At 49.1% G+C, this 15,000-nt stretch overlaps 1 protein-coding gene across 1 annotated transcript in view; it reads right to left on the reverse strand.

Moving 5' to 3' along the window:
- The window catches only part of arhgef4 (Rho guanine nucleotide exchange factor (GEF) 4), an 87,292-nt gene that overhangs the window by 36,921 nt on the left and 35,371 nt on the right, over positions 1–15,000 (reverse strand). Inside the window, exons 3-5 of the mRNA XM_083677467.1 lie at positions 4,800–10,544; positions 3,143–3,388; positions 2,545–2,674 (exon numbers count right to left, since the gene is read on the reverse strand). Of these exons, the coding sequence (XP_083533593.1) occupies positions 2,545–2,674; positions 3,143–3,388; positions 4,800–10,544 (6,121 nt within the window). The remainder of the gene's footprint in view (positions 1–2,544; positions 2,675–3,142; positions 3,389–4,799; positions 10,545–15,000) is intronic.

Genomic DNA, 15,000 nt, shown 5'->3' on the forward strand with positions numbered 1-15,000 from the left:
AGGTTCTCTGGAAGAGCATTATGGACACTAGCTAGCTGGAGAAACACCTAAATCTCAGTTTATTTGACTGGCTGATGTCACAAACAGCATCACTGAATGGTACTCAAGGCTTCTTGATCTCAATACAGCACCTCCATCAACATTAGGGGCCTGGGAAAGGCCCTAGACGGCTGAAACATCACTGATGCCATGATTCTTCTCTCCTGATCCCATCTTTTTCATGACTTCAAGTATGCTAAGAATGTGTGGATTTCTCATTGGGGCAGCACCCACACTGCTCAGACAGAAATACAGTTTTCTCTGTGACGCATCACCACCACGAGCAAATGTCAAAACTCAAGAGTATAACAGATGTCAATATTCAGCTGGTATGTCATACTGGAGCAGTGATGGCGTGTTATGGGTCATTAGGGCCACAGTGTTGCTATGCCTCAAGCCCACTGTATAGCTGGGACGTAATACTGCGGTATCCTGTGTGTGTGTGTGTGTGTGTGTGTGTGTGTGTGTGTGTGTGTGTGTGTGTGTGTGTCTCTGTGTGTGTGTCTCTCTGTGTGTGTGTGTGTGTGTGTGTGTGTGTGTGTGTGTCTCTGTGTGTGTGTGTGTGTGTGTGTCTCTCTCATGGTGTGTGTGTGTGTGTGTGTGTGTGTGTGTGTGTGTGTGTGTGTGTGTGTGTGTGTGTGTGTGTGTGTGTGTGTGTGCGTGGCTGAAATGCCACAGAGACAACCCAGCAAGGCCAGGAGAATAAGAAGATGGCGGGGGGGCAGACAGAACCACTGAGTCACCCAGCTATGACATTGGAGCCGTCACACAAAAAGACAAATCCTGCAAAGTTCAGATGGGAGGGACGATTAGGGCCTATTCTCTCAGTGGACAATGTCTGGACAGACCAAAAGATTGCAGACACTTCCAGAAGCTTTTTATTGCTAACACCATGACAATGCGTGCATTGTGTTCTTGTGTTTGTTACACATTTGAACATTGCTGACCGTGCTGCTATCTTGGAGATGAATTCTCCTACTCTATGAAATATGGATATAAATGAGTCTGTAAATCGAGGCTTAGGACATTGCACTCCATAGAAATCGACAGCTCACAGCCAAAGCTACTGAGATTGCCATGACAATTGTCTTTTGATTCATCTTTCAATTCAATTAACTCAAATGAATCAAGTTACACAGGAGACATCTGGTGCAAGAGCACTGACCTCACTTTCAGAATATGCAATCTGCTGCCTGTATGTGTGTGTGTGTGTGTGTGTGTGTGTGTGTGTGTGTCTGTGTGTGCGTGTGCGTGCGTGCGTGTGTGTGTGTGTGACTGTAGCAGAGGATTGAGATGATATTAAATCAGCGTAATATCACTTATATACTACCTTTATCTCCACCTCTCCCCAGCCACCACATCCACACCCAAGGGATAGCAAATGGCTTTAGGGACCAATTAGGTTCCTGTGAGACCTTCTACCGAACCAACAAGGAAGGAACCTACCCTAGCAGCTACTGTACAGAAAGTACTCCTGCTTCAGTACCTCCTTTATCAAATTGCAGAGAGAGAGAGAGAGAGAACTTAAATGTGTAAATGTGTAGTGAATTAAAGAGTGATTTGTTTGCCTAAACCATTTCCTCCCTCTCCTCCTCCTCCAGCAGCCTGAGACAGGGAGAAGAACCAGACAGCCTGACACCGCCTGCTCCAGTACTGTTTGTTTTCTCACCAAGTGACGGGTAGATTAAGGAAAGGCCAGATAAGAGTTGAGGAATCTTCCACTTCTATTGCAAATAGAAGGTGCGCCGCCAGACACTAATCTTACTCACAATGAATCTGTGGAGACCATGTGTTTTTATATTAAGCACCTTCTTGCCTGGGATTTAAAACGGATGATGACACTGGCTTTTATCCAGCGGCGACTATCAATGTGCCAGTATTATAAATCTACTGGCTTCAGGAAACTGCTGTAGGATCAAAATGTGGTCCTCTGTCAGTTGGTAGAACATGGTGCCAACAACGCTTAGGTTGTGGGTTTGATTCCCGCTGGGACCATATATACTGAAATGTATGCACTCGCTGTAATGTAAGTCGTTTTGGATAAAAGCGTCAGCTAAATGGCGTATATAAAAAATAAAAAAAACAGATGATGACACTGGCTGTTATCCAGCTGAGACTATCAATATGCCAGCGTATTATATTGTAATGTATTATAAATCTACTGGCTTCAGGAAACTGCTGTAGGATCGAAATGAAGAGAGTATGCTGCAACCTGCTGGTTGGACATATAACTGCTACCAATGGGCCCATGCCAAGGCATGATTGGCTCAGACCAGCGTGCTGAATAAATAAAGTAGTTGTTGTACAATGGATGTTGCTGCCATGGTGGTAAAGGGCTAATCCGGAATTTGTTGAGGACATGCTTTTAAACACGGAGCTCAATGATAATTACGGGACATATACACCCACTGATTCTGATGAAAGGATTCCACTACTCCATCAAAGCAAACATCAAAACAAAAGGGAGAAAGTATAAGGGAGTCAGCAGCAGCAGTAGTTACTCACAGGGGTAGGAGATGCGTCTTCTCCAGCCCAAACAATCCAGTCCAATGGGAGTGCTCTGGGAGAAGCAGTGGGCCTTCAGGGGCGACCCAGGGAAGGCCTCTACAGCAGGGAGGGACACTCGAGCACGGGCCTGTGGGGAGGAGCAAAATCAAAGCTGGTGATGCAGAAAGGCCCACCTTTCATACAATAAGACAACACAACTGTCAAAGTTCCATAGGTGAAGTGCAGTATTGTACCTTTACGATCCAATAGAAAATGACAAAGTTGAGCCGAAAGTGCATGCAGGTTTGCCCTGACAGCAAAAGCCAACAGACAGTCAAAAAAAGAGGAGGGAGCACAGACGGCATCTAAACAGGCGGGAAGAAAACGATGGAATGGAAAAAAGAGGAGATACTCAAGGAAGGAGAGATGTAAGAGACTCCAGGGAGAGGTAGGAACCGAGGGAGGAAACGAGAGAAAGAAAACAAAGTCCTCTGACGAACAAAGACAGCAGGTGGAAGAGGAGGAAGGTGGAAGAGGAAGAGGAGGAAGGGCTAGGCCCCTCCAAGGGCATTAGTTTTGCACCTCTCTCTACAGAACAGTAGGAGCGCTGTCTTACTCTCTCCAGCTTGTCAGGTAAGTCTGTGTTGAGCTGGCCAAGGCTCCCCCTCACGCCTCTGGCCAGCTTACGCCTGCGTCTCCTCTCCTCCTCAATCCACAGGTCGTCAGAGCATCGTCGCCGTCGTGGTGGTGGACCCCCCCTCCCCCTGTCAGGCTGGAGCGCTGACCCCGTAGAGACCGACCCATGAGCCTTCAGGTCCGGTATCTTTCTCACTCCTGATTGGCTGGCTGGTCTACTAGCATCCTGTGCACAGTCAACCGGTTAATCACACAGGTAATAACCTTCACCTCAACACCTCCCTTGCTGTGTCTCAAATGATACTAGACTCCTACACGGTGCCCTGCTGTATGGGGAATATGGTGTCATTTCAGACACGGTGTGCCATTTCTCACTGTTTCATAGTCCTATAAAATCGCATACAGTAGTAAAAGGATGGATAGTCATTGCTCTTGATGTCACCTTGACTGTGTCATTGATGCCCCTGACAGGTATTTCCATTGACTACAATAGGCCTCCTCCAGTTCATGAGGCCATAAATAGAGAGCTAACTACGTCACATCACATCAGTCTTAATCAGGTTTTATCCTGTCCGCCTCTGCTGCCATGCTGGGTGCTGTTACCTGCATGCACCACTAAGAGGCGCTACTCTCACACTTTCCCAGCTCCTGCTCTGAAAGGCTGTGTTGTTTTCAAAGCTGGCACTGGGAACGAGAGCAGACTGTTAACTCATATAATGGAAATCTACCGCCAAGCCAGCGACAGCCGAGAGGAGAAAGAGCTGACTTTGCCTTTTCACTTTTCCTCCTACTCCTCATCCTTCTTTCAGAGAGGAGAGAGGGAGAGACGGGGATAAAGAGGGTCTTGTTCAGCCTCCCCTCTGAGAGAACACACACACACACACACACACACACACACACACACACACACACACACACACACTTTATCTCTCTCTCTCACACACACACACACACACACACAGGAGAGAGAGAGAGATGGATTAACTGCCCGAGGGTCGTTATTTATATTCAGCCCGAGGCTGGACTCTACAGGGCCACTGAAAGTGAGCATAAACACTTTTCCCATGAGCTGGCACCCCCTCAACCTGGCACCCCCTCAACCTGGCACCCCCTCAGCCTGGCACCCCCTCAACCTGGCACCCCCTCAGCGTCTTGATTGAGGGCTAAACAAGGCATCTTTTATCTCCCAGATTTATAATGATGTTCAATGGATAAACAGGAAGGCTATTCTATCATAATGGGGAACAAACCATTTAGGGCACCGGGGGGAATTTGTTCATGCAAGTGTTTTCTTTCACACAACCTACGTCGATCAAAGGTGAATTTTCCCTGGGGTATCGTCATAACATACGATATGGATGTCTAGCTGCAAATACACTGGCAAAGGACATTTGTTTTTGTTGTTGCTTTTTTTTATTTTTGGCTGTTAAATTAGCCATTCTATAACATTGATGAATAAAACATGTGTGCAAAATTCATTAGTTGCGCAGAATAAGGGGGTCGTTTAAAAGTATGACATATTCCAGATCACACATGACAGTGAGTGTGGTATTATGGCAGAATGAGTAAACGCTCATACAGAGATAAATCATTTCACAATTATCATTATCATGATCATTATATTAGCTGTGTCTTACCTGAAACTCATTGACGGACATGGATGTGAGCAGGCTGATCTGTGACTGGCTGTCCATCCCGCTGTCCACTGCATCCAGAGGGCTGAGGGACGACCCCAGGGGGGACGCCTTGGGCTTTAATGTTTTTGGCCTCTCTGGTGGGTCAGTCAGGCCTTCCACACTGACCGACTGACCCATGAGGATGAGGGACAGGGCACTGGCGCGGGCAGAGTGGGGGTAGCGGAATGCCCTGCGCTGGGCTGCCAGCCTGGGACTGTGGGGCTTAGGGCTCATAGGCCTCACCGGGGTGTCTACCGTGCCCTCATAGGCCGCCGCTGGGGACATAGCCCAGGGTGGAGAGAGCTGATTGGCCAGAGCGGCCAGCGAGGCAGGGCTCATGGGTGACAGGGGGCTGATATCGTTTGGGGGTGCGGCCTCAGAGGAGTCGTCTGAGGAATGCGGGCAAGAGTCTGAGAATGAGATTGACAGGCCATTGGGCGGGCCTTTCCTCCTCTGACCCTCTGACTTGCACCCCTGGGGTGTGTCCTCCCCCATGTCCTGGGGGACGCCTCTCTTGGAGAGGGGGTCGGTGTAACACAGTGCCCTTAGGGAGGTGGGGGACCCTGGGGCACTGAGCCTGTCCTGGGGTGCGCCGGACACGCACTCTCCTGCCTGGAGAATCTGCCTGGCATTTTTGGTGGAGTTGCCACCCCCCTCCCCGTCCGGCACCGAAACGGTCCGCCTCAGTAGCTCCACCTCCTTCGCCCTCTTCAGTTTCCTCCAGGACTGTTTGGCTCGGCTCACCTCCGTGCCCGCCTCGATCCCCGTGTCGCCCGCGCCCGGCTGCTCCTCGTTCTCCTTGTCCACGGTGCGCGACTCAAACAGGCTGGAGAGGGAACGATGGGCCTGAGCGAAGCGCATACGCAGGTTGAGACTGTCGTTGCTCCGGCTTCTCTTGTAGCCCAGGGCCTCAGGGGGAGACAGGGACTGGGCCTGGTGAGGGGGGAGGCTCTCCGGGCCGCTGGTCCCCCCCAGACCCTCGCCCTCGCCCACGGCCCCCCCGACCCCGCTCTGGTTGCTGAAGAGGTGGCGAACGTGGCGTGTGCGTGGCGTGGAAGGGAAGAAGCCATACTCCTCTTCCTCTTCCTCGTAGCGGCCCGAGGAGAAGACCTGCTGTACTGTCTGGTTGAGGATGTCTCCTTTGGGGAAGACGTCGTCGTCAGAGGTGTCCCCCTGCACCCCCAGTTCCCTCCCCTGCTCTATGGTGAGGGACCTGTAAAATGGGGGGTCGCCCCCTCCATCAGAGGAGTCCCGGGGCGAACCTTCCCCCTTGCCCTTTTGACTTCTACTCTTCCTGAAAGAGGGCATCTTGCCAAAGACAGAGAACTTGGAGCTCTTGGCCTGGCTGCCCTTAGATTTGCTCTTCTTTGTTGGTTTGTGAAGGTTGCCATTTGCCCCCAAGCCGGGGAAAATGTTCTCTTCCGTCTCCTCACTGTTAGTGCTGGTCGTGTCAAAGTCGTATGAGACAGAGGTGGGGCTAGAGCGCCTCTCGTTGACTGTCTCCCTGTCCAGCTGTAGTGTCAAGACCCTTGGGTCATCGGTGTCAGGGGTGTCCAGCCGATGCTCTGACTCCATGCTGGACGAGTCCTCGGGGAGACACAGGCTCTTGGGGCTGGAGGTGGACATGTCTATGTCTCCAGAAATGTCAACAACATCCCTGTCCTTCACAACCGGTCTCATACTAACACTCTCTCTCTGTTCCTCTCCTCTAATCTCATTCTCCTCATTAGGCCTCATACTAGTTTTCCCTCCCGTCTCTCTCTCCTCCTTCTCTATCCCTGTCTCTCTCAGCTCTCTCTCCTTCTCCCCTACCCCCGTCTCATCCTCCAGTATCCCAAAGTTCTCCTGGGATCGCTCAGCCTCCAGGATGGTCTCTAGGCTGCTGACAGAGAGGAGGTTGAGGCTGATGTCAGGGTAGGGGTACCTCACTATCCTCTCTCCCTGCTGAAGAGGATGGGAGACCCCCTGTGTGTATGTGCTATACTCCTCTGTTAGTGGATGGTCCTCTATTGCTTCCACTAACGTGCTACTCTCTCTGTCTGACGAGGGCTTGGCTGGCTGGGGGCTGTGATGCCCCTCCTCTTTATCGACACTGTCCTCCCTAGTCTCCAGGTATAAGGCTAAGGGTTCGAGGCCCTCTCTGTTCTGTGTGTGTGATTGGGCGAGGCCCTCTCTGTTCTGTGTGTGTGATTGGGCGAGGGCTGAGGGACTGAGGGTAGTAATGCTTTCCCCTAGCTCCTCTCCGCCTTCGCTAACGCCTGTATGGTTAGTGGCATTGCTGTCGTTCAGATAGCCCTTTCTGCTCTGTTTGTCTGACAGGAATAGAGAAGAGGGTTTAGCACAGTTGGCATCTAGCTTTTCTACAAACTCCCTACAGCCTGTGTCTGTATGGTTATTAATATCGGAATGGTTTGTGATGTCTCTGTCGATCACACAGCCCTCTCTCTGCAGCCTCTCCAACTCCTCCACCTCAGCGAGGGTAAAGTGAAAGCGCACGGCGTCTGGCTCCTCCCCTAGCCCCGATACAGCAGAGTCCTCGCTGCTCCAGTAGGGCTCGTAGTCCAGAGGGGACAAGAACTCTTCAGAGTCCTGGTTGTCGTCCAGGGGGCTGGCCACCCTCTCCTCGGGGGTCTCCCTGGGTAGGCTGGGGGGGTCCGAGGTAAATGTTGTGGGCTCAGTGAGGGAGGGAGAGAGGCTTTTGTCTCCCTGCTCCTCTGTGTTGCTCTGGGGTACGTCTGAGGCCCACCCCCCAGTCCCCTCACCCCCCAGGTGTGATCCTACCCTGGCCTTATTGTTGTTGTTGGAGTCCCACAGAGAGGAGAGGGAAGAGGGGGGCTCAGGGATGTGGTTGAGCTCCAGCTGTTCTAGGTGAGACCGGACCTGCCTACACACAGCAGAGTTAGAGTCAGCGGCCCCCTGCTCTGAGCTCAGGGGGGGTTGGGGGCCTTCCACTGTTAGTTTTGGTGACCCCTTCTTTATCTCACTGGACAGACACTGTGTGTAGTTAACAAATGGGTCACCAGTGAGTTCTAGGAATATTCCACTGGGGCTGCATTGGACAGGCTCCGCCTTCTCTGTGAGTTCTGCTGTGCCAGTGTTTGACTGTGTGGAACAGGTTGTGCTTTCTACATCCTGCTCTTGCTCAAGGTAAACATAATCCTCCTCATCATCCTCTTCCTCCTCCTCTTCCCCCTTGCCGTACGGGAAGCAGGGTGACCCTGACCCCCCCTTTCGAGTAGAGGTTTCTGAATACTGGGAGGATTCTGACCCTGAGCTGTCAGAGACAACAGGCCGGTCTACGTAAGGGTGGGGATGGGAGGATAGGCATTCCTCACACCCCCTCTCAGTGTCAGACTGGGTTTGATGTGAACCAGGCTGAGGATTTAATGAGCCTCCCAGTGACTCATCCCTCAGTCTCTCCCCAGACAGTAGCTCTCTGTCCCTGGGTGTTTTGGTGTTGGCACCCCCCTGGTACTGGAGCTCCGGGATTAGATCCTGGATTTGAGCTATATCCTCCTGGGGTCGTGAACTGTATCTCTCTGTGTGTTGTTGTTTATGCTGTTGTTGTTGTTGTTGTGTCTCTTCAAGCCCCTCCCTGTCTAGCTCAGTCAGCGGGACAGGTGAAGCTTGATGGGTTTCAGTCGGACTGAACCACTCCTTGTCCAGTGCGGGGGGAAACAGGTCAGGATCGCAGGCGCTTAAAGAGAGGGGATGTCCAACTTCCACTGACCACACAGAGGGACAGATTCCATTTACTGTCTTATCCGACTTTGGTTCAGTCCTCTCTGGTGCGCTGGAGACACAAACCTTGTGTTCTGCCTGGAGGCCGACACATGATACACACCCCTCATATCGGGGCTTTGTGGTAGTGGAACAGGCCTGAGGGTGTGTCTGTGTGAGGGGTCCGTTGGGGATCTCAACACATGGATAGTGTGACTGGCTGTTCTCTGTGTCAGAGTTGTGTGACGCCTGGCTGTTAATCTGTGCGCTGGGTGTTTCCCTCACCTCCGTCTCTGAGTTGTGTGTTATTTTAGAGATTGTCTCTGTATTGTGTGTTTCTGTCGACTGTTTTTCCGTCCTAAGTGGCTCTGTGATAAGTTCCCTTTGTGTGTCAGTGAAGTTCTTCTCCGGCTTGTGATTGCTGAGTGTGCCTTTGCAGTGCGCGTCTGTTTTGTCTGTCTTGTCTGTCTTGTCTGTCTTGTGTGTGTCTGTGCAGTGTGCCTGTGCTTGGTGTTTGTTGGCTGTACTTGTACAGCGAGTCTCTGATGTGATGTCTGTGTTTATACTAGATGTGCATGTTGTATTTATACTCAGGACATCAAGGCTCACTTCCTTTACACATTGTCCATCTGTGTGGTGAAAATATATCTGTGAGCTCGGTTTCTCTGATCTATGAGTGGAGTTCAGATCTATGCTGTGTATTTCTATGCTATGTCGATTACATGTCTCTGTGCCTTTTGTGTCGATGCTCACCTTCTCTGCTCTGCTGTTCAACCCTGTGCCGCTCTGCTGTGGTAACTCTGTGCTCGTTTCCCCTGGTCTGTCTGTCTGTATGGTGAATGTATCTGTGCCCAGTGAGACCTCAGCCTCTATATCTGGGCTGTGTCCATCTGTGTTGCTCTGCTCTTGTGGTTCTGTGTTGTGCCGGGTTAGGATCTCTGGGCTGGGCCTCTCGCTGTGCTGACGCTGTTGCACTGTGCAGTGGATTTGACTTTGTAACTCTGTGTTGTGTTTCTCTGTGCTTTGTGTGCCATGTGCCTCTGTCTTGTCTGTTTCTGTGTTACTCTGGGTTAGTACTCCTGTCTTTTCTGTCTCTGTGTTACTCTGGGTTAGTACTCCTATCTTTTCTGTCTCTGTGTTACTCTGGGTTAGTACTTCTCTCTTTTCTGTCTCTGTGTTACTCTGGGTTAGTACTCCTATCTTTTCTGTCTCTGTGTTACTCTGGGTTAGTACTCCTGTCTTTTCTGTCTCTGTGTTAGTCTGGGTTAGTACTCCTGTCTTTTCTGTCTCTGTGTTACTCTGGGTTAGTACTCCTATCGTTTCTGTCTCTGTGTTAGTCTGGGTTAGTACTCCTATCTTTTCTGTCTCTGTGTTAGTCTGGGTTAGTACTTCTATCTTTTCTGTCTCTGTGTTACTCTGGGTTAGTACTCCTGTCTTTTCTGTTTCTGTGCTACACTGGATTTCTGTTTCTACACAAAGAGTGTCTCTGCTGGGCTGATTCTGCACCCCTGTGCTGTGCTGGTGTTGGATCTCAGAGCTGAGCTTGTTTGTGCTGGGTTGGTTTTGACTGTCTATGTTGTATTCCTCTGTGCTGTGCAAACTGTCTTCCCCTGTGCTTTCTTGGCTGTGTTTTTCTGTGCTGTGAAGGCCGTTTTTTTCTTCACTGTGTCTGCATGTGTGAGTCTCTGCGAGCTCTGTGCGCGCGTCGGGGCTCCTCTCCCTCCGTCTGGCTCGACTCTCCGCCGCGTGAACGCTGTTCTCCAGACGCCACCCGGTGTAAACGTCCTCCACCCAGTCCTCGCCGTCCGGGCTCAGGTCAGAAAACGCGTCACTGTGCCACGAGTGCGAGTCAAAGTACTCCTCCGAGTACGTGTCCCCTGTCTCTGTCCTCTCTCTCCATCCCTGGGGGTCCACACCGCCCAGATCCCCCTCCTCCAGGCCTAATCCGTCTGGGTGGTGGGGGGAGTCCTCAAGGTTTTCCTGGGTCTGTTAAAAAAAGAGAGTGAGATATAGATCAATGAAAGAAGGAAAGAGAGAGAGACAAAGGGGGGGGGGGGGGGGGGGGGATTACCGTAATAAGGCTAAGAGTCTCAGAGTGTAAGATTATCCTGATATAGTCTCTGATAAGCCTGCATACCACTCAGGGTAGTAGCTCGTCAGGCATTAGGAATAGTTGACTGTTGGAGCTCTGGGAGTGGTGTAGACTGGATTCATAAAAAAGGAGCTTTATTCATAAAAAAAAATAACACGTGTTTCTAAGTAAACAGCAGCGGTTCAGTTATCACGGCACATTTCCTCCACCTGGAATAACCGATGTCATACTGAAGAAGACTATTTGAGGAAGAAACATTGCAGCTTGTGAAATGTGCTACAGAAGCATTTAAACAGGAAAGCCTTCCTATCAACATTTACAGTTTGAATACTGCTACGGAGAAGTCTATTCTCTCTTTATTGACTAACACTATCTTTCTTTCAAACCCACACCCTCTCTAACTATAAACATATACAGTACAATAAATAGGCATTTACATAACATGAAACGTTTCTTCTTTGACCAGACTGAAAGAATCAATGTATCAAACAGTTTAGCTTCAAATAGGCTACAGTCAGCAACACACTTTATTAAAACCATCCTCTACTACAAAACTGCTCCATAAAAACACAGACACTGAAGCACGCACACACACACACGCACACACACACACACACACACACACACACACACACACACACACACATACACACATACACACATACACACACAGAAAGCCAAAGCCAGGGGTGAACAAAGTTTTCCTGATGTCTGACTTACGCTCCAGAGCCCAGACACCACAGCTGTGTCCAGAACCAGTGTGTAGAGGCGTGCAACGACCCAGCTGAGCACAGCTCCCATGGCGCATAACACACACACACACACACACACATACACACACACACACACACACACACACCGTTCATGCACAGTCCTCTCCCTCCCGCATTGTGCCTCTGCTCCACAAGGAGCCCACTCTTCCCCCCTTCTCTTCTTCTCTCCTCCCCTTCTCCTCTCTTCTCTTCCACCTCCTTCTTTTGTCTTTGTGTTTATCTTCCATCACCCATCCTCCTGGGTAAGCAGTTGAGCCCTATGAAGGGGGGGGTTGAAGGGGTGGGGGTCTTAGACTCCAAGGCCATCCCTCTCTGTGGGAGCCTGGGCTACCTGCAGTGACTGGCCCTAACAAGAGAGAAGGGTGGGTGCTGGTGAGGGACTAGCGTGCTCTGTCCTGTCTCCTGAGCTGCTGGACGGAGAACCAGTCCTAATCTATCCCCATCGAGGCAGAGCACCAATGAGCAGAGACACTAAGAAGGCAAGGTTTTAAATATAGAGCTGGCACCATCAATGTCCAGAGAGCATAACTGCACAACCTCCTTTGGACATGAATAGTCGACCCAATATAACATCAAGTTTCTATTTCACTTTGTAAAACAAGTGGTTAACTAAACAGGAAACTGCACATCCTGTATTGTTTCTGTCCAGACAGACATACTGCATTAAGCAGAATAAACTGAATAAGAGTTATGACTCCCTCAACACAGATAGAACAATAGCTACAAGCGCCGAAAGCTTAACCATGTGAGCACAGCCTGACCCCAGTTGACTAGATGAGTAGAGGCGTAATTACAGACTCCCGTAACACACACGCACACGCACACGCACACACACACACACGCACACACACACACACGCACACACACACACACACACACACACACGCACACACACACACACACACACACACACACACAACCAGACAGATCCCCACATTGTGTATACAGTCGTATAATTGGATCATATGCACAGGAAGTCTCTGACTTGTCAACTGGAAAAGTGCTAATTTGTGGTAATTTCCTGTAGATGCTCTTATCCCGGTCTTATAGGGAACATACAGTACTGCCCCACGCTCATCTCTCTGATGTTGTGTCCGTCTCCCCGTAGTGGATAATGACTTAAATGGTAGCCAAAGCAGGCCGGATCAGTGGTCTAGATGCTTATTTAGATTGTGAGCAGTGGCATGAACAGTTCAGAGTGTAGGAAGGGCAAGTCATGGTCATATAAAACTGTTTCTTCAAGTTCACCTGGACACACTTGCACTGACCCCTTGCACTTTATCCGTGGGTAGTGAAGGGTTACACTACGCTAACGGATGGAACACAGATCTGTATAATATATATATATATGCCATTTAGCTGATGCTTTTGTCCAAATCGACTTACGTTGCAGTGAGTGCATACATTTCAGTATATATGGTCCCAGCAGGAATCAAACCCACAACCTAAGCGTTGTCAGCGCCATGCTCTACCAACCGAGCCACAGAGGACCACACTGAGCCACAGAGGAGCACTGATGTATCCCCCCATCAGTGTGTGAGCAGGGTACAAGGGGCCAGATTTACTCCTGCTAGTTAAACAGAGTTCAGTGTATCAAAGGGCTTAAAGGCTTAATGGTGTTCTTTTCATGCTACACACAGAGAGAGGAGTGATGGAAGGCCTGATGAAATCAGACGGCCCTCTGCCTTTTATACACAACACTCCATCTACATTTACATTTACATTTACATCTACATTTACATTTACATTTACATTTACGGCATTTAGCAGACGCCTTTATCCAAAGCGACTTACAACAAATACATTCGTTTAAGTAAGTGCCATAGGCAGTCACAATGCTAGAAGAAGGATTTTTTTTCTTTTTTTTTTCTTTTTTTTTTATTAACAGGAGAGAAACTTGTACAGGGGGGTAGTGGGGGTGAAGAGGGCTTTAGTATGTATATCTCCTATGGACATACCAATTTATATTAGTTTTCAGTATTTTCCTTTGGGAAAAATCCCTTTACCATCTAAATACCATCCCCTTAACCATCACCCTTGTATGATGCTAGTGTTGTGCTGAGTGTGAAGTTGGCCTCAGTCTTACAAAGGCTTTTCCAAGTAAGCAGATAGAACTGTAAACACAATGTGACTGACTGGATACTCATAATAGACAAACACTATATTTATATTTATTTAGCAGCTTGCTCATGTCAAACAACTGGATAATAACACAAAACCATTGACTGGTTTAGGTTGGGTCACAGGGCTATATGACGCATATATTATATATAGATATAGATATATATATAGATATAGATATAGATATAGATATAGATGTTACATAGCCCTGTGACCTGAGCTCTGTGCTTGTCATCAGTTATAAGCAGAGACCTGGAGAGAGGGACTATTTCTCCCAGCCTGAGTTTATTTTCCCCCGACACCCAATCTGTTGTCCTGACAGCAGTATAACGAGCTTGTTGATTGGTTGGGATTGGTTGGGATTTTTTTGAACGGAGCCTCAGCCTCGCCTCATCCCCCGGGCCTAGAGGAGAGTCACAGATCAGGGAGGAGAACCTCCTCATGCCCCCCTTCACCAAAGCAACGTCCCCCAGGCCCAGCCACCTCAGGAAGGGTACGGGAGGCGACCCTGAGAGCAGATCTCAGATCAGCTTACTCTACTACACTCTGCTTCCAGCTATACAGTATATCAGTGCACACTTCACATGCTGTGTCCCAATTCTCCACGCCTCTCGCTGAACTACCTCTCCCCACATGGATTTAAAAGTGGATTGATGAAAGCACTTTTTTAATAGATTGAGAGAGAGAGAGGGGGGGGGGGGTTGCGTTTAAGTTATTCATAACAGAATTCATCACTTCACATAAAGCTGCCAATGACCCTGCCTAATGTTGGCTTCAGGAGGAGGACTCAGAGAGGACACCACAAGGTCAAAGTTCATGTGTGCCTCTCTATTAATGTTTCCTCTATTAAAGAATGATGAAAGTAAAACGCAGAATATATATATAATATATGACATAACTTGTCATAACTTGTCAATCTAGTCCATCTAATGAAAATGATGACATAACAGCCACAGTACATTAAAATAGCCTACCTTAGGACAAAACACGCGACTTCCTCCATAATTTTTAGTCGCTTGTGCCCCTAAACATATTTTGAGTTCTGATGACCGTTGAAAACATGCCTCAGCTCCCAATAACGAGCGAGAAGGAGTCAGTTACAGTCGGAGCATTACTGAACACTGATCTGGAGAAATCCACTCCTGACCTTTACTCTACGGATATCGCATTCCACTCGCTGCACCACGGATACTCGCACCGCGGCTCAAATTAAGACTTTTTGTCTGACATTAAGCAAATCACATAGCTAGCTAGCGAGCTGGCTGGCTGGCTGGCTGTGATAACAGTTCACAGAATGAGGTTGTCGGTTTGACTTCGGCTAAACTGTAGTGTAAGACAGACAGTTAGCTAGCGAATTAGTTTACAGTTGGTGCCGTTGTAAGGAGCTAGCAACTCATCTCAAACTGAAAGCTCTATCCAGCTTATCGTTAAAGGCATGAAAAGCATATAAAAAAAA

Source organism: Argentina silus, assembly GCF_951799395.1.
Source record: "Argentina silus genome assembly, chromosome: 1".
NCBI classification, from domain to species: domain Eukaryota; kingdom Metazoa; phylum Chordata; class Actinopteri; order Argentiniformes; family Argentinidae; genus Argentina; species Argentina silus.